This window comes from Gossypium raimondii, chromosome 11, assembly GCF_025698545.1.
Source record: "Gossypium raimondii isolate GPD5lz chromosome 11, ASM2569854v1, whole genome shotgun sequence".
Taxonomy (NCBI): domain Eukaryota; kingdom Viridiplantae; phylum Streptophyta; class Magnoliopsida; order Malvales; family Malvaceae; genus Gossypium; species Gossypium raimondii.
The window spans coordinates 48,346,512-48,369,384 of record NC_068575.1 but is presented as its reverse complement, the minus strand read 5'-3'; the positions used below and the strand labels follow the sequence as shown (position 1 = coordinate 48,369,384).

General features: G+C 32.1%; 1 protein-coding gene and 2 non-coding genes across 3 annotated transcripts; all 3 read left to right on the top strand.

Annotated features, from left to right (window-relative positions):
- The first annotated feature begins 1,467 nt into the window (after nucleotides 1-1,467).
- LOC105803447 (GDSL esterase/lipase At2g04570) lies at nucleotides 1,468-2,952 on the top strand. Its single transcript, XM_012635651.2, has 3 exons — nucleotides 1,468-1,952; nucleotides 2,025-2,514; nucleotides 2,605-2,952. Exons 1-3 carry the CDS (start codon nucleotides 1,575-1,577, stop codon nucleotides 2,802-2,804), a joined length of 1,068 nt encoding a protein of 355 aa, XP_012491105.1. The 5' UTR covers nucleotides 1,468-1,574; the 3' UTR covers nucleotides 2,805-2,952.
- A 6,432-nt stretch (nucleotides 2,953-9,384) lies between these two features.
- TRNAF-GAA (transfer RNA phenylalanine (anticodon GAA)) lies at nucleotides 9,385-9,468 on the top strand. Its single transcript is given in 2 exon segments — nucleotides 9,385-9,421; nucleotides 9,433-9,468. It is a non-coding gene; the product is annotated as a tRNA-Phe (tRNA).
- A 3,526-nt stretch (nucleotides 9,469-12,994) lies between these two features.
- TRNAF-GAA (transfer RNA phenylalanine (anticodon GAA)) lies at nucleotides 12,995-13,078 on the top strand. The gene is given in 2 exon segments: nucleotides 12,995-13,031; nucleotides 13,043-13,078. It is a non-coding gene; the product is annotated as a tRNA-Phe (tRNA).
- The last annotated feature ends 9,795 nt before the right edge of the window (nucleotides 13,079-22,873 follow it).

Sequence of the window (22,873 nt, the reverse complement as noted above, 5' to 3'; positions counted from 1 at the left end):
ACAAGGACCAAAGAGAAAATCATAGAAAAGTATAATAAATGAGAGGCTAGTTGCAGGTAAAGCACCACCTTTCTAGTTGGGAAAGCCCTTTCAATTCAAGGCCTTGACCTACACACCAACGACTTGCATGTGTATCTACTAATAACACCACCAATAATAAATCTCCCTCCACATTTTTTTTTCTTTTTAGATAATGTTAATTATTTCCCACATTTTAATTTAAGTAGTCCCTATGCTTTACGTGTTTAATTGATTGCTTTTGCTATTAATTTTAATGATTCCTTTATTAAATTAATTTCAAATTTTATCAAAAGTGATTAAAAATGTAATACTTCTACTCCAAATATCTTAATTCAGTTTGAATCATAAAGTCGTCAAAATAAATTTTGTTATATTTAAAATTATTATTTCATATATTATCGATAGAGTTTAATTTCATCATGTATCTTATTTTTTAAATATAAATTAAGTACGTTAATCCTTTTTAATCAAATTAAAAAAATTATTGTACATAAAGTTAAGGGATAAATCTCATAATTAGAAATAATTTAAAAAATTAATGTATAATTTTATACATGCAACTTTGATTTTTTGTATTTTTATACATAAAATTTTGGTTTGATCAAATTCTCACAAATTGTTAACACTATTATTGATATAGGTAAATGACCCAAAATGAACAGTAAAAGTTGATGGCGTCATTCAACCAAAGAGAATGGCGCCACCAACATGCCACATCAGCCATCGAAATAAAAAAAATACTTTTTGGTGGTGCCAAAGAGAAATAACAATATTTTCTTAGTATTTATACAGGTTGTGCCATTCTCCTTGGCACCACCAAAAAATTAATTTTTTTTTATTTCGGTGGCTAACGTGGCATGTTGGTAGCACCATTCTCTTTGACTCCATCAACTTTTACTGTTTAATTTCAGGTCATATAATAAAAAAGTAAGTAATTTTTATTATTAATCAAAATTTTAGAATCATTTATATAAAAAAATCTAAATTACAGATTAAATCAAAATTAATGTATTATTAATTTATCTTTAAATTTAATAGCTTGTATTTATGAAAGACATTAAAAAGCTTGAATTATGATATAGGACTTAGCTAAAGCCTGAAGCAATAAGAATCATTGTCTCAAATGTTTGGACGTCTTTAGCCAACCTGGCCGTTATTACATCACCCAAAGTACAACTTACTCCTAATTCAAGTAGCTATTAAATCTTTCACCAATATTCCATCTTAATTATTATATATATTTTTTATTTTTTGGAATAAATATTACCATATCATAGTTACATACAATTATAGTGTTTTGTATTTATATAAAATTTAATAAATTAATTATGCATATCATATAAAATTTTAACATTTTATTTATTCTTGTCATTTTCTGTGTCAGCTGGTCAGGTCGCATCATACTAATATTTATGCATATAAAAGCCCTCCTCCAACCATTTGATCATCAGAAAGTTAGAAAATAAGAAATAAGAAAGTTAGCTCGATCCCTCCCCTCCCCACCCCTACCACATTTGTATATATATATATATATATAGTCTGTTTGAAAATCTATGGAATTGAAGCAAATGGCGCCATCGATACACATCTTATGGCTCCTTTCAATTCAATTTTTGGTGTTGGTTAATGGGGGCAAAATTCCAGCAATCATAGTGTTCGGGGACTCCTCAGTTGATTCTGGGAATAACAACTACATCCCCACCGTAGCTAGGAGCAATTTTCAACCTTATGGTCGAGACTTCAACGGTGGGCGTCCAACGGGAAGATTTTCCAATGGCAAAATCACAACCGACTTCATCTCCGATGCTTTCGGCCTCAAACCGGCAATTCCTGCTTACCTCGATCCTTCCTATAGTATATCCGATTTCGCCACCGGAGTTACCTTTGCTTCTGCCGCAACCGGATACGACAATGCCACTTCCAATGTCCTCGTAAGTTCCAGCACTTCATCTTCTTCTTCTTTTTTCTAATAAAACGATGCATATTCAAAATTTAATTTTCAGTCAGTGATACCACTATGGAAACAACTGGAGTACTACAAGAACTATCAAAAGAAACTGAGAGCCTATCTGGGAGATAGGAAAGCCAACGGCGTAATCAGCGGGGCTTTATACCTGATAAGCGTGGGAACGAACGATTTCCTGGAGAACTATTACGCAATCCCAGGCCGTTCATCGGAATACACCATCGAAGAATACGAAAACTTCCTGGTTGGGATCGCCGCAAGTTTCACAGAGAAGCTGTATGAACTTGGAGCCCGGAAGATATCGTTAGGAGGGCTGCCTCCGATGGGGTGTATGCCGTTGGAGAGAACCGGGAACCTTATGGGTGGAAGCGAGTGTGTGGATAGTTTCAACAATTTGGCAGCCGATTTCAATGGGAAACTGAATGCTTTGGTGATTAAACAGAACAAAAAGTTTCATGGAATGCAGATGGTGTTTTCAGATCCCTATGGTATTTTGATGAAAATCATTCAAAAGCCTGCAGTTTATGGTATGGTTTTTGCCTTAATATTGTTAAGTTGTGTTTTAAGTAAACTGATAGCAGATTTAATGTTATTTATATAAATAATTGGATGGGCAGGGTTCGAGGTAACGGCGGTGGCATGTTGTGCAACAGGGATGTTCGAAATGGGATACGCATGCAGCCGGAGAAATCCTTTTACATGTTCCAATGCCGACAAGTTTGTGTTTTGGGATTCTTTTCACCCCACTCAGAAAACCTGTTCTATCATAGCCACTTACATTGTTCAAAATGCTTTGACCAAGTTCCTTTCACATTAATTATATGCACAACTATGTGATATAAGCCAAAAAAAAAAAAATTCTGTATAACTCTAGATTTTTTTTATCATTTTTATATTTAATATATTTGTTATTTATGTTATCTTCAATAATAATAATTTAGAATAGAATTTTAAGTTGTAATTTATTTACCTTCCAAAAAAATAATTTTTATTTAAATTTATTTTTGTACTTGTTACTCATATTCAAAATCTTTAGAATTATGTACACTTGTATTCATAACTTATTTATATATGACCAGTGGCGGAACTCAGGAGTTAGTAGGGGCCTTGGCCCTTTTAAAATGAAAATTTTTTTATTTACGCCTTTTATAATTTATAAAATTTTAAATTAATAATGGTAAAATTGTACTTTGACTTCAAAAATGATAAAAATTTGATTTAATCCTTTAAAATCAGAAAGATATACACTATTAAAATAGTGGAATTACATTTTACTATCATAAAATATACAATTTAATTTTAGTCCCCAAAATAATTTTCTAGCTCCACCATTGTGTATGACATTGCTGATATTGATTAATAAATTTGCTTATGTTAGAGTTGTGTGACTCAAATTCTAAGAGATTGCTTGCAGTAAAGTTAAACAAAATATATTTTCTTTCTAGAAGATTTAGTATTTATTAGTATAATATATTTAACATTTATTAGCATAATATATTTGACATTGATTAAAATTAGGTTTTTTTTAACTTACAAATAAATGTAGTCGAAACTCCTCTTGTGTCATTCGAATTCGACATTAGTGAATTTTATTCTCTACCCGTGGTTTTTTTCCCCTAAAGGTATTCCACGTAAAATTTGTGTGTTCTATTTTTTCTTTCTTTTTCTTTATGATCTTTCTATATTGTCATTATTGTCATTCAATTTTTTAATAAATTAGTATTAGAGCTTTTTTGGGTTGTTTGTTTCGATTGCAGTAATAACGAAAATAAAGTATGATATTTCGTTGTTGGATCACAACACCAGATTCTCGTTGTGGCAGATAAAGATGCAGGTAGTTATTGTGCAGATGGATTTGGAGGATGCCCTGCTAGGGGTAGACAAGATGCCTTTGACATTGACGGAGAAAGAGAAGAAACGTAAATATCAAAAGGCTTTAAAGCAATTACATCTGCATCTGTCGAATGAAATTCTACAAGACATGATGAAGGAGAAGACTATCGCTGCATTATGGGCAAAACTACAACAACTAGGCATGTCAAAAACCGTAACTAGCAAATTGCATATGAAGCAGCGCATGCTCATCGTTTGGAGGAAAATACGTCGTGCACGAACACTTAACTGTGTTTAAAGAAATTCTCTCAGACCTAAAGGCCATGGAGGTTCAATACGATAAAGAAGATTTAGGGTTAATTCTACTTTGTTTGTTGCCCCTGTCTTATTCAACCTTTAGAGATACGATTTTTTATAGTCGTGAATCTCTCACAGTTGATGAAGTCTATACTTCCTTAACATCGTATGAAAAGATTAAGCATCTTGTGTCTAAATCCGACTCTCAGGGAGAGGGTCTCATTGTTCGTAGGAGATAAGAACGAAATACTAATGATAATCGTGAAAGGATATAGGAACGAAATCCTCGCGGTAAATCTATGGGTAGATCGAGATATTCAAATAGGGGTAAAACTTGTAACTTCTGCAAGAAGAAATGACACATTAAGTCTGACTATTATAAGTTGCATAATAAGATTAAAAGGGAGGCGGCGAATCAAAAGGGAAAACAACAAGAACAATCTGATGTTGTAGAAGACTACAATGATGGTGAAATCCTAGTTGCACCATCAGTTTACCGTTACACTGTTAACGACTTAGTGACTAAAATGTTATAACGCGGTAACATAAATGACTAAACGTAACATTTAAAACATAATTGACTAAAATGTAACTTGAGGTAAACAAAAGTGACTATTTTGATAGTTTACCCTTTATTTTAATATTATATTATCCTATAAATTTGATTTTTACTTTGAATAAGGTCGTAAAATATTTAAAATTAAGGATAAAATGTAGAATTGTTTATAATTTATATTTTTCAAATAATCTAATTATGTTTCAGTAATTAAATTTAAGTAATATATCAAATAAATTTTATAATTTAAACTTAGTACTTAAATTTTTAATACTTATTCTTTCAACACTTAATTTTTAGTTTATCAAATAACACCTAAATTTGGTGTTAAGAGTTAATCTTTATTATTATAAAAGTCTTACTGAATTTACCAGAAAACATTCTTCTTTCTACAAAAATTCAATCAAATAATAGTGCACATAAGGATAATTTTGTAATTTAAAATTTTATATTTGTGAAAACGATTTTTCTGACCACCAAACGAATTTTGAAAAACAGAACATGGAACTCACCTTCTTTTTTTAATTAGTGTCATTAGTGACTTATAAAATCATTTTGTAAAAAAAAGAGTAAAAAGTAAAAAAGTTTAAAAAGACAATTTAGTGTACATTGAAATCCAAAAGGAAAATATTTGGGTTCAAAAGTCGGTTACTTGGAATAAAGGTTAAAACAACTTATGACATTAAAAAATTGATAACTTGTTAAATAATTGTTGTTTAGAGTCTAAAAAATAATAGATTCAAATTCTGGTATTTAATTATGATATTGTTATATCCCTACTTAATTCGGACACGTGGCATCACGAAGAAATCTATGGATGGCCCTTTGTCTCATTTCACTCAACTAGTCAGTGGGTGACTAGCCACCCGCAACATGCTTCACATCGCTTGTGGGAAGATCACCCATCCTTGGCTGCTCGCTAATAGCGGACCTCCTATTAAACCACCCGCTATTAGTGGGTACGCACTCATTAAGAGGAGACTACTATGAAACCATTGAGGCCTAACAACCTCGTATTACCTCAGCAAAAAGAATGTCAAAATCGTACTACACTTGAAGAAAACCGTGTATAACAGTTTTGCCACCTGGCTGACCACACGTTTACCATACTTTAAGATTGTTGATGACGTGCCGTAATTGGATAGGAGACTCGCCTATAAATATCCCAAGACACAATGAATGAGGGATCTTCTTCCCTTTTCAACGACCCTAACAATATAACTTAGCACATAGCCCCCTCCTCCTCTCTTTGTCTCCCTTCCATTTCCTTCGTTACTTTGACTCTTTGCTTGACATTTTCTTAATCACCACAATCTCCTCCTTATTTTACCATTGTTGATACCCTATATTAACAAATATCATTTAAAAAATTAATTAAAAATTAGAGGTTGGCTAAGGATCCATAGACAGTTTTATCTCGTTCATATAATCTTATTCCTAAAACTTCAAATTTGATTTTATTAACAATAAGGCTCAACTAAACAAACACTCCAGCAATATGAAGAAGATGAGTCGTTATACACATACAAGTGCAATAAAAGCATCACATAAGCATATAATAAAAATTATTAATAATATATATTTTCGAAACTAAAACAGTTGTGGGAATAATTTAGTGGGTAGAGGTCACATGTTTGATCCATGTTCACACTTTCTTTTTTTTTTTTTTGATATTTTTCCTTCTATTTTGGGTTGAAAGTCTAACCCATTTTTAAAGCGCACAACATCTACTTTTTTCTCATTTAGATTGGACCCATTTTTTTAATTTACAGATTACTTACCTTTTTATCAAGTTAGCCTTTGTCCATTGTTATTTACTTAAGCTTTGGATTCACAAATTATATAAATGATAAAAGTACAAGAATAGCCTCCTACTTAATTTTTTCTATTTAGTCATTAAATTTTTAAAATTAAATATTTTAGTTACTCTTATCATTAATTTAGCAACGAAAGTCTACCGTAAGCTTTTTATTAGCCTAATAACAAATTTAGCCCTTCAATATTTACACATTCTATCAATTTGATTTTAAATCTAACAAATTCAACAAATTTGACCATCAATATTTACAAAAACTAAAATATATTTAAAAATCTTTAAAATATTTTTATATTTACTTTTTATAACCAACTATGCTCATTTTCTCATCAACCAAAATGAAAGCTATTTTTTTATTCAATCTCTTTTGATGTAGTCTTTTTTTTTTCTTTTGCTACATTGTTTGTCTCAAGTGTTTAATTAAAACCTAGAAAGAAGCCCAAAATTAACAAATTTATAAACTTAGAAAAATAGTTGGGTTGACAACACCAACTCTAATAGCCTTACTATTTGCTACAGAGATAGTACTAGTTTCAGGCTCCAATATCCTTGTGTCTTTATCATTTCTAGTTCTAACATTGGATAGATATTGCAGGTCAAGGCCAAGGAACTTGATATTTCCAACTTCATCTAACAAAAGTGGAAGATACTATTGAAAGTCATTTTGAGTACAAAAAATTTTAAAAATTTTTTATGTTTACTTTTTAATTATTTTATAATTTATAATTACTTATTTAATTTTTAAGGTTTTAATCTTTTTAAAATAGGACTAAAACGAAAATCTTGTAAATATTGAAGGCCAAATTTATTGAATTTTATATATCTAGGATCAATTTGATAGGATGTGTAAATATCGGAGGATAAATTTGTTATTAGGCCAATAAAACAAAGCTCGCGTTAGACTTCCATAAGGTAACTAAAATATTTAATTTTAAAATATTGAGTGACTAAAACAAAAAAATAAAATTAATAGTTGAATGACCAAAATAAAACAAACTGAATAATTGAGTGATTATTATTCTTCCATAAATTATATATTATATATGAGTTATATTATATCCAATTCTTTAAATTTTGTTGAATTAATAATTAATTCTTTTAATTAGCCTAATATATCACAGCAACTACGAATATTTCGGCCCCGATTGCCTTTATAGTAGTTTTTTTCTCTTTGTTTGTATATAATACCAATTAGAATTGAGTTAAAATTATATGATTTTACCATATATTCGAAAATATAAAATATCTTATCCACTTTTTGGTATCCGGCTAAAATTAAAATTGTGCATGATTATTTTGAAAATTAAAATAAAATAAATTGAATCCTTGGCTAAGGAAACGATTCTGCATTTTTTGTTTGGTATTTGATATTTTTATTTGTGGAGTAATTTTTCGTGTGTAATATTCGGGTATTTATACATGTTATCATTACTCATGATTTGACTCTACTGTTCATGACTTGATCTCACTATTAATAGGATTGACGTTCTGAGTAGACCTTAGGCATGTTGGGCACGTGTACCGTTCCGGCTCGCATGCTAGATCTCGCAATCCCCTACATATGAACTCCTTAAATATATGCGAGCTAGTTCCCCTCGACTCCTGCGAGTTGATACCGCAAGCTGATATTACGAACTTCCCTGACTGTCCTCTCATTGTACGCCTCGTGCGCATCCATCTGGTGGGGTCTGACTGGGTCACGATTAGACAACTCGTTTCTTATCTGGGCTTCGGGTTAGTGACTATTGTTGCATAACAGTATTTATTAAATTTACCATAGGAGCCTCTTATTAAATTTTATTGAGCAAGGCTTTTTTTAATTTATAAAATAACATGGTTTTTAATTATATGCTGTTATTAAATAATTATTGCTACCAATTAGAATACCAATTAATTTAGAAGAAGCTTAACCATTCAAAATTATGCACATTATTAATTCAAATAATATTTAAAAACTTTACAGTTGATTTTTGAAAATATTTTTATAAAATCTTATCAACCGACATTAATTTTTCGTTTTCACCCATCAATTTTGTAATAAAGCACCATTTCAAATAAAAAGTAGACGATATTTGTTGAGAAATGAATTATTTTATATAATTAGAAAGATGATTATAAAAATATTTTTATAGAGGAAGAATTTGTTTATGTAAAACATTAACTTGTAATTGTAAAACAATTACGCCACAATAATTGCTCTTAAAAGAAATGAAATATGATCAAACAATTATATGTTTTGTAATTATAATAGGAAACGTGGTATATAACCACTTTTTCTTTTTCTAGAATGCCTTTCAGACATATATTTTTAAAACTAAAAATATTATCCGTGATTCGCAACTATATTCGTGGGTCTCGAATAGATCTTAAAGTCCTATCATGTGCGATTACTATGTGTAGGTTTAATCCAGTTTGTTGACTTTAATCTGGATTATACTAGTTCTTAGTACAATCGTGCCGTAATAATTTAATTTTACTTTGTGATTTCTTGAACAGTTTGTATTATAATAATTTGAAAACCGCGTTTGTTCATGCATGTATTTATATTTATACCTTAATTGTATTTGTAACACTTTCAAAAAATATTTTATCTACACTTTTTTACATTATATTTTTTAAAACATATAAAGAATTATATCACACGCAAAATATAGTTCATTTTTCTAATTGAAATTGAAATAAGAGTGCCGTATTCATCTTTTAAAATGAATTGAACAGTTGCAGGCGCTATCAATTAAATGTCTAAACAATAAAATATATAATTAAAAAAATTAAAACAGAGAGCGTCAGACTGAAGGTCAAGAATTCGATCCACGCTCACCGCATCATTTTATATTTTTTCATTTTCTTGGCTAAAAACAGATTAGATTCTTTTTTCGCTCTTTCAAAGCACAAGCGGGGATAGCTCAGTTGGGAGAGCGTCAGACTGAAGATATATCTGTAATCTGAAGGTCGCGTGTTCGATCCACGCTCACCGCATTATTTTATTTTTCCTTCATTTTCTGGGCTGGGACAGGTTAGCCGCCTTTTTTGCTCTTACTTTGTAAAGTGCCAAGTCCTGCCCATTTCTAAAGCCCACAACCTCAACTTTTTCTTCCTATTTTTAATTCACAGAATATCATACAATTTCCTCAATTTAGCCCACAGTAAATTCTATTATAATTAAATCTGTTCCAATTCAACGTCACATTTACTCAATTATTAAATATTTAAAAAAATTAAAAATGATTAAAAACTAAAATTTTAAAAATAACAAATTATTTTATAATAATATTTATTCTATCTATTTATCTATACTTATATTATAATTAAATATCTAATTAAAATAGTTTTACAAGTCAACGAAACATTTACCCAATTATAAAATATTTAAAAATGAAAACTGATTAAAATATAAAAAATTTATTATAAAAATATTTATGATTTTCAGTAATTTTATAAATTTTGTTTTAAATTAAATAATTTAAATTACAGTCTATTAAGAAAAATCTTGAAATAAATGAATGGTTAAGTTAAGTGATTTAAGACTATTTTGGACGAGAGTTTGATTATTGGCATTTGTGTTTGATTTTTTTATATAATATTTTTCCTTCGCCCACAATTTGGATGTTGCATAATTTAATAATTACAATATTATATCATATTTACTACGTAGATGAAAGTTTTTTTTTATCTGAAAGTATATTTATAAGAAATTTATATAAATATAAACTAAGATTTTATGAAATTGTTGTTTTGTGTTCAATTCCCAAATAATATTTTTTTAGTTGTTTTATTTGAAGATTATATAAAAGTATGAAAATATGAAAATACTTTTATAATAATATCAATTACCCTTTAAAGTAAGGGTATTCGGTAATTTCACAATTGAGTTGGTGTCAAGTTAACTCGTGACACCAACTCAATCATCACTTTATATATAACAAGTATAGATACACAAATTTGGTGAGAGGAAACATTTTAAGTTAAAAGTTTTTTTTAATTTTACTTATGAATTATTATTGGTGTAGTGATAATAAATTTGTTTATAAATTCATTAGGCATGGTTCAGTTCTTAGACATGTTAATTTTAGTTATTTTATTTTAAAATTATATAACAGTGTGACAAGACGAAAAAACCATCAAAATAAATATAGTAGTCATTTAATAAAAGGATACATTAGCCATTTCCTAATCAAGTTGGTACCCAGTTAACTCGTGGCACCAATTCAGTCAAAGAGTTTATTAATAATATTAGAAATCCTATCATACGCATATGCATGTTAAAACAACAAATATAGGACAATTTATGAAAATAATAAAGTGTGCATAATTAAAATTAGGCATAACGCTAATAATAGCCCCTAACGTTTGACTGTTTGGTTACTTTGGCATTGTATCAATTTTTTGGAACACTTTAACCTCTAACGTATTTTTTTTTGTCAATTTGGTTTATTTTTAATGGACATGCTGACATGGTCGTTAAATGTAACGGCGCTGATGTGGATTTTTTTATTCCACCTAGGTGCCAACACATTTCACATGTAATTAAAATAAAAAATAATTCAAAAAAAACTTTTTTCATTAAAAAAAATTAAAAACAAAAGAAAACGTAAAACATACAAACACTAAATCATTTCAGAAATGAGAAGGTCGATCCTAAAAAAAAACACTTGAATAAGATAATCTAAAAAAAAGGAGCAAAAATTGAATTCTAACTCGAGAAAGTAAAAAATTTGTGCGAAAGAAAAAGCTTGTTGCAGAATCACATTTTGATTTTCAATGATATTTATGTAGGGTTTCTATTTTAGGGTATGTTTTTAAAAGTGTTCACATTGAAAATGTTATATATGTTATTTCGATTTTGATTTAGGGTTTTTATTTTGAGTTTTTTATTTAAGGTTTTCAATTTTTGGGATTTTAGTTTGGGGTTTTTAATTTGTGAGATGTTGGTTTAGGATTTTTTATTTGGCTACTATTAGAAGAGGAGTTTTTGGTATTTTAGTTTTTTTTTATTTATTTTGGGTTTTCGATTTGGTTACTTAAAAGAAGAGGACTTTTTGGTTTTTAGGTTTCTTAGTTTAGGGTTTTCAATTTTGTTAGTGATAGCGGTCGACTCTAAAATTTGACAAATTTGCATGTTCCATTATATTTTTTGGTTCAATGCATGATTCTTATCTGAGGGTCATAATGTTGGTTGGTGGGGGCACTAGTTCTAGGCAGAGTTTAGTAGGTGAACGTATTGAAGTGGTCCCTCCATCTTTTGTTGTTGTTTTGTCATTATATATATAAAAAAATTATAAGATTTGATTTTATAATTATTAAATCATCTAACTTTATATGCATTTTGTATTGTTTATGTGATTTAATATTTTGTTTGTCTACTTATTTTTTGGCCGCACTTTGTTTGTCTGTTAGTATGAAATCTTACTGTTCTCTAATTTTGTAACATGTTTTTTTATTGTTTAAACTGTAGATGTTTGTAAAGGAGGAATACTACATAAACTTGTATGTTGGGGTATATTTGTACGTGATCCCCATGTTAGGTATCCAGGTGGTGAGATGCTGAGAATTAAATAGAATTGAGATACGATATCATATTTTGAGCTGTGTAAAATACTTAAAAAAGGGTACAATGCAACTAATTTATTTTCATTGCCTTGTAGTGGGACTTTGCATGATAACCTTAGGTTTGTGTGGAATGATAGTAGCACCATTGACATGTTGAACTAATGGGTTAAGCATACGAAGATAGACCTGTATGTAAAGCATGAGATTGACACTGATGTTTTTGTTGTTGATGATTTACTGTTAACTGCTATCACATCTCTAAGGTTAGGTAAGTAGAATTGGGATTGTGCGTTTGGTAAAAAAATGAGTTAGTGGTTTGATGATTAAATGCTAGTGAAATTGTCATTGAAACCTAAATTTGAATCCCTTCCCTCGCACCATCTTTATTATTTTACAAAATTTGCTTCAAACCTTAGTATATGCCACGCCTTGTTTATAGTTGCACCAAAAAGTATTTTTGAAAATATTTTTATAAAATCTTATCAACAAATAATTAATATATCAATTTTTCATTTTCACCGATCAATTTTGTAATAAAACACCATTTGAAATAAAAAGTAGACAATAACTATTGAGAAAAGAATTACTTTATATAATTTGGAAGTGATTAGTTGATTATAAAAGGATTTTTATAGAGGAAGGTTTTTTTATAAATGGTTTGATTTTATTTTGTGATTCCTCAAATAGTTTATGTTGTAATAGTTTAATGCTTGCGTTTGTTTATATATGTATTTATATTTATACTTTAATTGTATTTGTAACACTTTAAAATATATATTTTCATCTCAACATACTTGCTAAAGAAATTTAAATTTTCATCTCTATACAAAATATAGTTCATTTTTATAATTTAAATTGAAATATGAGTGCCGTCTTCATCTTTTAAAATGAATTGAGCACCTGCAGGCACTATCAATTAAATGCATACAAATAAAATAAAACAATAGAAGCATAAGCGGGAATAGCTCAGTTGGGAGAGCGTCAGACTGAAGTTATATACGCAATTTGAAGGTCGCGTGTTCGATCCACGCTCACCGCATTATTTTATTTTTTCCTTCATATTTGGGCTGGGACAGGTTAGCCGCATTTTTTGTTCTTACTTTGTAAAGTGCCAAGTCTAGCCCATTTTTCAAGCCCACAACCTCAACTTTTTCTTCCTATTTTTAAATCACAATATCATACAATTTCCTCAATTTAGCCCACAGTAAATTCTAGGGCAATTTATCATTAAAAGCTTAATTTTTTTTAAATTTATCAAAATAGGTCCGGTATTCTATTATTTACCGGAATGGGTCCTTTTCCCCTAAATCGCGTCCACGTCAGCGCGAAGTTAGGGAACGTGTCAGCAAATCGCGTCCACGTCAACGCGCTTTGCTGACGTGGTAGAAAATCGCGTCCACGTAAGTGCGGTTTGTGTCCACGTCATCAAAGCGCGTTGACGTGGGCGCAATTTGCTGACGTGTAGAGCGTTCCTAGGGACGCGATTTGACCCGCGCGTGAACAGTGCAACGGTCATTTTTTTGACCGTTGCCCCCCCAACGGTCCAAAAAAAAAACTATAAATACCCCTCACCCATTTTTTTTACAAACTAATCCTCTCTCAAATTTCCTCCAAATTTCCTCTCAATTTGCTCTCAAATTCCTTCCAAAATTCTCTCAAATTCATATTTAATCTCACTTTGCTCTCAAGTTCCTCTTAAATTTCTCTTAAATCCCTATTTTTAAATAATTTTAAAAAAAAATTATTTTTTTAAAACTTTTTAAACCTTAAAAATTTGTATGATTTCAGTAATGGCCGGATAATTGACTCGTCTTGATAAGCAGCACATATCGGTGGAACAAATGAAAATGGTAAGCATTAAATTTAATTTTTAAATATTATTGAAGAATTTTTTATTTAAGCTTTTTTAGATAATTATTAATTTATTATTTGTTATAAAAGTCTATAGATCGGATATTGGAATGCAATATCCGGAATACATCACCGTTGGTAGAGAACTACCTGCGGGAAGCGGGTTTTTGGCACGTGGCGGCGGTAGGCCGGGGATGAAAGGTTGACCCGAAACTAATCAATGCGTTGATCGAGAGGTGGAGACCTGAGACGCACACATTCCATCTTCCATGTGGAGAGTGCACTATCACTTTGGAAAATATCAGTCTGCAATTGGGATTGCCGGTGGATGGGTACCCAGTCACCGGGTCTGCCCAATCTAGCGATTGGGGAGCGGTGTGCTACGAGCTTTTAGGCGCTATTCCGGAGAACATGGACGGAGGTAAGATCGAGATGGGCTAGTTACGAGACACATTCCCAGATCTGGATGAAGATTCAACCGAAATAGAAAGAATCCGATATGCTCGAGCATACATTCTTCAGTTAATTGGAGGTTATCTGATGCCGGACTCGTCACGGAGCCGCATACATTTAAGATGGCTGCTGAAACTCGTTGATTTTAGAGCAGCTGGTGAATTGAGTTGGGAGTCTGCCGTCTTGGCAACATTATATCGGGAGATGTGCGAGGCGACGCGACCGAGGAAAGCAAAAATCGGAGGTTGCCTGTCACTACTGCAGTCATGGCACAGTTTCGCTTTCCATTTCTACGTCCTCGAGTGGATCACCCATATACATTCCCACTCACAACGAGGTAAATTTTATATTAGATTTTACAATTATTATGTAGATTTTTAAAAATAAAAGTATGCTAAAAATTTATTTAATTAGGTGGAACCATCCAGCAAGTCATGCTCGATTACCTACCTCTCTTGAAGATATACAGCTTCTATTAGACCAACAGTCGGAAGCACATGTAAGTATTAAATAAAATTGATATTTCCATCATTCGCTAGTCGATTGGTATTTAGTATTTAGTATTATGTATATAACTAATATTTCTATCATGTTCATATAGTTTCAATGGACACCATACGAGGATCTGGTAATTCAGGTAGTAATTTCGGATGAGTTCTTACAAAATCCAAACGCTTAGCAAGCGAAAGTCGCGTTGATCAACTACGCAACCGTGGAGATGCACCAGTCAGACAGGGTGTTACGGTAATTTGGATATAGACAACCGATTCCCGTGGAACCTAAGGTGTTTGACGATCACCACAAAATTGACCTTCGGCAATTGAATACAGATTGGCCGAGATACTGGTCCGAGTACATCCAAATATGGGAAGATCTGTATGATTATATACCTACTCGGGAATCGATCATCGTTCTGGAGTTAGCGTGCGTGTCGGAATACATACCATGGTTTAGGATCCATGGCAAGCCGTATTTACTATCGGCAGAGGAGAGGCAGCGACAATTATGTGTCCAAAGGGAAAGACGAGGGCCTTTAAATCCAAGACGACAGGACGACGACGCTGACTCCTCAACGAGGCCCAGACATCACCCGGCCCATCATCAGCGGCCATTCAATCACCAGGCCCAATGAGAGCACCGAAACAGACACTCGACCCAGTAGTTCAACCAATGATACCCACGCAACCGCCTTTTCAGATGATGCCAGGTGCGTTTCCTAGCCTTTTTATGTATCCTAACCCTTATATGTTTTGTTTTCCAAGTCCTATGGTAGGTTGGAGCCAATTGCCCGGTTCAGCTCAATTTCCTGTTACGCCGAGTGGACCGCAGATGTATAGGCCAACGGCATACGAGGGATCGCAAGAGGGGCCGTCGAAGAGCTCTTCTTTTTACCAATCCCCACCACCGTATGGGTTTCAAACACCTCCACATTCATTATTCTATCAAGGTGGCTCATCGTCCCAACTCCGACAACCAGATGCCCTACCAGAAGAACCAGAATCTCCACTGGAGGAACCACAACCACCATTGGAAGTTGGACAAAAGAAGAATCCAGCGCGTAACCGTCGACGGTCGCTATGTGGCACTAAATCCGGTAGGAACGGAGATTTATTTTTGTATTTAAATTTATTTGTACAAATATTTTGAATATTTTGATATTATTTGATGTAATAAAATAGAAAATTTTTTGAGTTATTATTTAAAAACCCTAAACTAATTTATTAAAAATTTATAAATTTATAATTTATAATTAAATGCATAATTTAATTGACAAACCTTAAACCCTTAACCTAAAACCCTAACCCTAACCCTTAACTTAAAAACGATAACCCTTAAATTAAAAAACTTAAACCTTTAACTTTAAAACCGTAACCCTTAAATAAAAAACTCTAACACTTAAGTTAAAAACCCTAACCCTTAACTTAAATATAATTTGATAATTTTACTAACCATTAATACAATTATCAGTTAATAATTTTACATTCACATAATGTTAGATTTGAAAAAATGTTTTGACTGGTACTAACAATTAACAATTTGATATAATTTGATAATTTTACTAAAAATAAATACAATTATCAATTAATAATTGAAAAAAATATGATTTTTTTACAATTACATTGAACTATTGCGATTAGGGCATGATCGACTTGTATGGCCTGGATTCCTACACCATCCGCACAACTTGGTGCGGTTTGTCAAACTCCGTGACGCGAAACCATAAGTTGTCTTGATCGTGACACACTGTACGTATAGTGTTTGCCCGCACCTTGGCCTTGTTAATTTCTTGAACTACCTTACTACACCATACATTGCCTCCCTGCATCTGGCCTACACAACTTGCTGCTCGCTTTGAAAACAGCACCGCCAAAAGAAAATATGTCTCTCGCACAACCGATGTTATCGGTAGATGACGCGTTCTTTTAAGAACAGAATTTATGCATTCAGCCAGGTTTGACTTCATATGGCCATATTGTAGGCCGCCGTCGTATGCTTGTGCCCACTGTTCGAAAGGTATGTTACAAAGGTAGTTCGCCCCTTCTCCGTTAATTGAACGTAAAATTGCCAACATCTCGTGAAAACGATCTTTATTTATTTCATACCCTACCAATATAAGTTCATAGCGAATATTACATACCACTTCTACCAATAAAACTAATTCAAATTGACAAACGAAATAACACATATATAGACTAAATACCCATGTTGGTCACTTGTCGTCGTTCGCTCTTAGATGGATATTACATGTAGTAGTTGGAAGCAACGTGTCTTAGGCAATATCGATGGTATGTACGCTGCCATAAGCTTCCCTGTCAATCAAATGCAGCTAGTATATAGGTGCCCCGATCTAAAATAACACAAATATCAGGTTGGGGGCACACATGCCTCCTTAACCTAGAGAGAAATAAATTCCAGTCATCAGACGACTCCTCCAGTGTTATTGCAAATGCAATTGGCAGAATTCTCCCACCGCTATCCTATGCCACTGTAAGCAATTGCCGATGAGTATACCTACCAAACATAAAGGTACCGTCAATTTGTACCAATGGCTTGCAGTATGGAAATGCGTCTCAGCATTGCTTAAAGGTCCAAAACAGGCATTTGAACACTTGGCATCCACGTAGCAATCGGCCATTGTAGTACGCATGTTCCGTTTCAAGGTCTGTGATGGCACCTGGGACGTATCTCTCTAGCACTTGACACCACTGCCATATTTCATTATATGAGGCGTCCCACCCACTATGCATCTTCTCCAACGCCTTTTGCTTAGCTATCCAAGCCTTGCGGTAAGAGGGCGTATACCCCATTTGGCTATGGATATTGGTAATTAACACCGGCACTGAAGTCCCGGGATCTGCTTTTACCGTGGGCAGTATCAAGCTAGCTAACATAGCTGAATCCATCTTAGGATGATCTTGTGAAACACCTATAAACGGAGTACATTAAATAATGCAACATTACATAATAAAAGTATTATTCAAAAACCATCAATACTAGGGGTGAACATTCGATCGAATCGAAAATTTTCGATAATCGAGTTTTCGAATCTCATTTTATCATCCTAACTTTATTTGAAGTTTTCTTGAATCGAGTCGAGTGAGATGGAATTCGAATCGAATCGAATCGAATATATTTGTTCGAGTTAAATTTTAAAAAATAATTTGGGTCCTTGTAACCATTGTCACCCATTGTAATAAAATTTGTCCACCTTAATCAAATTTTTTATTAACTTTCATCACTCCATAATTTATTTATTTATTAATTTTTTATATATTGGTTAGCTTCTTTGCTTGCTTAGTTGTTTCAATTATCTTGATTCTTGTCACTATGTATTTTAGAATTAAAAATATATTAAATGTAAAAATATGATTTTTAATAAAAGTTATTTTAAAAATAAAATGTGAAATTGATACCAATATAAAATTTTAACACGAATATTTTATGGCATAATTAATAATTCAATTTTAATATAAATATTCAATATGACTAAACAATTCAATAATATAAATAATATAAAATGTGAAATTTAATTTAATAATATGAATAGTAGATATAAATAAAATTATTACTATTTATGTTTAGTGATTTTTTGGATAATTTTGATTTTTATTTAAGAGTAAAGGTGAGAAGTAAAAATTTAGGGGAAAAATAAAAAGTTTTGGAGAATAAAAGTTTGAGGGAAAGTAAATAGGGGGAGTAAAATTTTGGAGGGAAAATATTAAAAAAAATTGGAGGGGGGAGGGTTTGGGATAGATGAGAGGTGGGATGGGAAGAGAATAAAAGTTTTAGGGGAAAAGTGGGAGGGAGTAAAAATTTTGAGGGTTTTTGGGAGTAAAATTTTGAGAAAGAATAAATGGGAGAGTAAAATTTGGTGAGAAATAGATTTTGGGTAGATTGGGGGGTTGGGAGGAGAGGGGAGTAAAAGTTTTGGGGGGAAAGTGGGCAGGTGTAAAAGTTTTGAGGGAAAAGTAAAAATGTTTGGGAGTTTGAGGTAAAATTGTAAAATATTATAGTTTGATATTCGAATTATTCGAGTTATTCGAATTCAAAAACTCAACTCGATTCGAACTCGAAATTCAAAAAAAAATTTGAGTTGATTCGAATAACTTGATTAACTCGAATAACTCGATTCGTTTAACTCGAAATTCGAATTTTTTTTCAATTTTTTTGAGTCGAATCGAGTTTTGCTCACCCCTAGTCAATACTGTACCTGCAGCACATGTATGTGGACCTTTGTACTTTTTAATCTCTCACAACCCTGTCTTTTTCCTTAACGAGGAGTAGGTTTTCCATGAACATGTGCCGTCTTGCACCGCATACTTCGCCTCAAATTTATCAGATTTGGATTTAACGACGTGGTAGTTAACGCCGTTTTTGATGCTATGTTGTTTAAAAGCACCAATAAAACTATCCTTGTTGGTAAACTGATTACCAACTTCAAATTCACCTGAATCTATCCCCGAACTTGTACGATCACGCAACCGGTGTGGTAGATCTGGAAACTCTAACGCATCATTTGCAGACAGATCGACATTATGCATGTGGGCTGGAGGTGAGTATGCTCTGAATCGTAGATTTTCTTCTTCATCTGAACTGCTTTCAGCATCTTTAGGTTCTGTTGGAATAGGTTCCGGTTCAGAAAATAAGCCAACTTCTGCACCATCGGGCCCGGGCTCTCGAGGTGGATTCACATCAGAGTCATCTTCTAACCCACAATCTTCTGCAGTGTACGAGGTCCCCTCACCGGTTGACGTCGTAGGGAGTACACCATCCCTTCTTCTAGGCATTTCATAACGTCCCCAATTGGATGTAGATTGCCAACCACTAGAACTTGATGTCGTTCCCCAGTACGTATTTCCAGCATCAAACATCGAGCCACCGACGTACATGTCCCACCCACCGACAGAGTGTCTTACAGGGGATGTGCATTCAACACCGCTACCAAACATGGGTTGTTCTGTGTTTTGTAACCCGCTAATCGAGTGTCGGCCAGGGGTCGTGTATACATCTCAAACACCGGTCGCAAGTACATCATTTGGCAATGTAAATTGTACATATAACTCAATATAAGGTGCTCCACTAGTAAGATGAGTCTGCACCATTTCCTCCAGGCTACGAGCACCTTTTATGTCGAACGAGTCATATGTCACCGGATCAACAGAAGAACAAAATTGATAAGTAATAGACAGAACTTTCATTGGCGTCGTTCCGAAAATTTTACGCCTAATTCTTTTACGAAGTTCTGTCAAATTTATGTTCTGGTCAAAAACCAGTCGCACCGTATTCTCGGACAAAAAAACAACACCATTCTCGGTGTGGCAAACCTCACCACCATAGTAAATAACAACACTAATACATTCACTCATATTTGAAACTCTAACATTTTTAGCCTCTCTAAATTGTTTCTGCTGTGACTTATGCATTCTGAGAACATTTTCTGCCTCATTTATAGCCTCAGCCCAAACATGCTACTGTAGCAAAAGTGCATCCACGAGGGCGCGATTTCACAAATTCTTCTCAAATAGCATCTTGCTAGAAGCGTTTTTATACTATTTGCTCAGAAAAGTCAACTCGAAATTATTTTTCCAGGACCTACTGTAGCAAAAGCGCATCCACGAAGGCGCGATTTCACAAATTCTTCTCAAATAGCATCCTGCTTGAAGCGTTTTTTTTAAATTATTTGCTCAGAAACGTCAACTCGAAATTATTTCTTCCAGGACTTACTGTAGCAAAAGCGCGTCCACGAGGGCGCGATTTCACAAATTCTTCTCAAATAGCATCCTGCTTGAAGCGTTTTTTTAAACTATTTGCTCAGAAACGTCAACTCGAAATTATTTCTTCCAGGACCTACTGTAGCAAAAGCGCGTCCACGAGGGCACAATTTCACAAATTCTTCTCATAAAGCATCCTGTTTGAAGTATTTTTTATACTATTTGCTCAGAAACATCAACTCGAAATTATTTTTCTAGGACCTCATCAGTAGCAAAAGCGCGCATATCGCATGCGACTTGAAATCCTTCTGATAAAGCATCCTGCTTTGATTTTATCTTAAAAACCCATAAACACAAAACGTAATCCAATTTTGAATAAATTATAATTAATTTAGTTAGGAAGCCCTAAACCTAATCCATTATTTGTTTACTTTTTTCTCCAAAACCTTAAAAATCCTAAAAATTCTAAACCTTAAACCCTAAAATCTAAAAACCTAACGTGGGAAAAACAGGCAAATCGCGTCCCCAGGGGCGCGCTACGTGGCAACAAATCGCGTCTACGTCAGCTCGCTTTGCTGATGTGGACACAAATTGCGCATTCGTGGACGCGATTTGTTGCCATGTCAGCAAAGCGTGCTGACGTGGACGCGATGTTCTGGCACGTCCCCTGACATAGCGCTGACATGGACGCGATTTAGGGGAAAAGGGCCCATTTCAGTAAATTTAAAAAAAAGTGACCTTTTTTGGTATTTTGCCCTAAATTCTATCTATTTATTTATACCTATATTATAATTAAATCTGTTCCAATTCAACGTCACATTTACTCAATTATTAAATATTTAAAAATTAAAATGATTAAAAACTAAAATTTTAAAAATAAAAGTTTTATTATAATAATATTTATTCTATCTATTTATTCTATACCTATATTATAATTAAATATCTAATTAAAATAGTGTTACAAGTCAATTAAACATTTACTCAATTATAAAATATTTAAAAAATGCCAAAAATAAAAATGATTAAAAAATAAAATTTTAAAAATATAAAATTTATTATAAAAATATTTATAATTTTCAATAATTTTATAAAATTTGTTTTAAATTAAATTACAATCTATTAAGAAAAATATTAAAGTTAATGAATGGTTAAGTTAAGTGATTTAAGACTATTTTGGACGCGAGTTTGATTATTGGTATTTGTGTTGATTTCTTTTTATATAATATTTTCCTACACCCACAATTTGGATGTTGCATTTACTATATTATATCATACTTACAATGTAGATGGAAATTCTTTTATCTAAAAATATATTTATAAGAGTTTTATATAAATATAAACTAAGACTTTATGAAATTATTCGTATTGTGTTTGATTCCTAAATAATATCTTTAAGTTGTTTTATTTAAATGATATATAAAATATGAAAACACCTTTATAATACTATTAATTATCCTTTAAAGCAAGAGCATTTTGATAATTTCACAATTGAGTTGGTGTCAAGTTAACTCGTGACACCAACTCAATCAGCACTTTATATATAATAAGTATAGATACACAAATTTGGTGAGAGAAAATATTTTAGGTTAAAATTATTTTTAAAATTTTACTTATGAATTATTATTGGTGTAGTGGTAAAGAAATTTTTTATAAATTCACTAGTCATGGGTTCAATTCTTAGGCTTGTTAATTTTAGTTCTTTTATTTTAAAACCATGTAAAAGTAATGTTCAAAAATTTTTATATAAAAGTATGACAAAACAAAAAAGCTATCAAAATAAAAATAGTAGCCATTTAATAAAAGGATACATTAGTCATTTCCTAATCGAGTTGGTACCGGTTAACCGTGACACCAATTTTGTCAAAGAGTTTATTAATAATACTAGAGAGTTTATTAATAATACTAGAAATCCTATTACTTGCATACATGTGTGAAAACTACAAATATAAAACAATTGATGAAAGTAATAAAGTGTGTATAATTAAAATTAAAATGTATAAGCATATCAAAATAGAGCTTTAGTTGAGTGGTAAATTGAAGGTTTACTAATGCAATTGGTTTGGGTTTATATCCCAACATGTGCATATTGTTATTGGTTTTAATGAAAAGACTAAAGTATCATCGAATAATATAACTTAGTTTAACTATAGAAGGGCATTTTCGTAATTTAACAACTAATTTGGTGACCGGATAATATAAAACACTAAAATAATACTAGAAATTCTATCACATACGTATGCATTGCAAAAACCATGGATTTAGAACACAAATGCGTGTTAAAAATAACATACAATAAATAATAAAACATATGGTTTAAA

What these genes read in the sequence shown, in the direction of transcription:
- LOC105803447 (XM_012635651.2), top strand. Translation starts at nt 1,575, where the DNA reads ATGGAATTGAAGCAAATGGCGCCATCGATACACATCTTATGGCTCCTT. An exon ending in ATGCCACTTCCAATGTCCTC is followed by an intron (nt 1,953 to 2,024) that starts GTAAGTTCCAGC and finishes TTTAATTTTCAG; the next exon opens with TCAGTGATACCACTATGGAA. An exon ending in TCAAAAGCCTGCAGTTTATG is followed by an intron (nt 2,515 to 2,604) that starts GTATGGTTTTTG and finishes TTGGATGGGCAG; the next exon opens with GGTTCGAGGTAACGGCGGTG.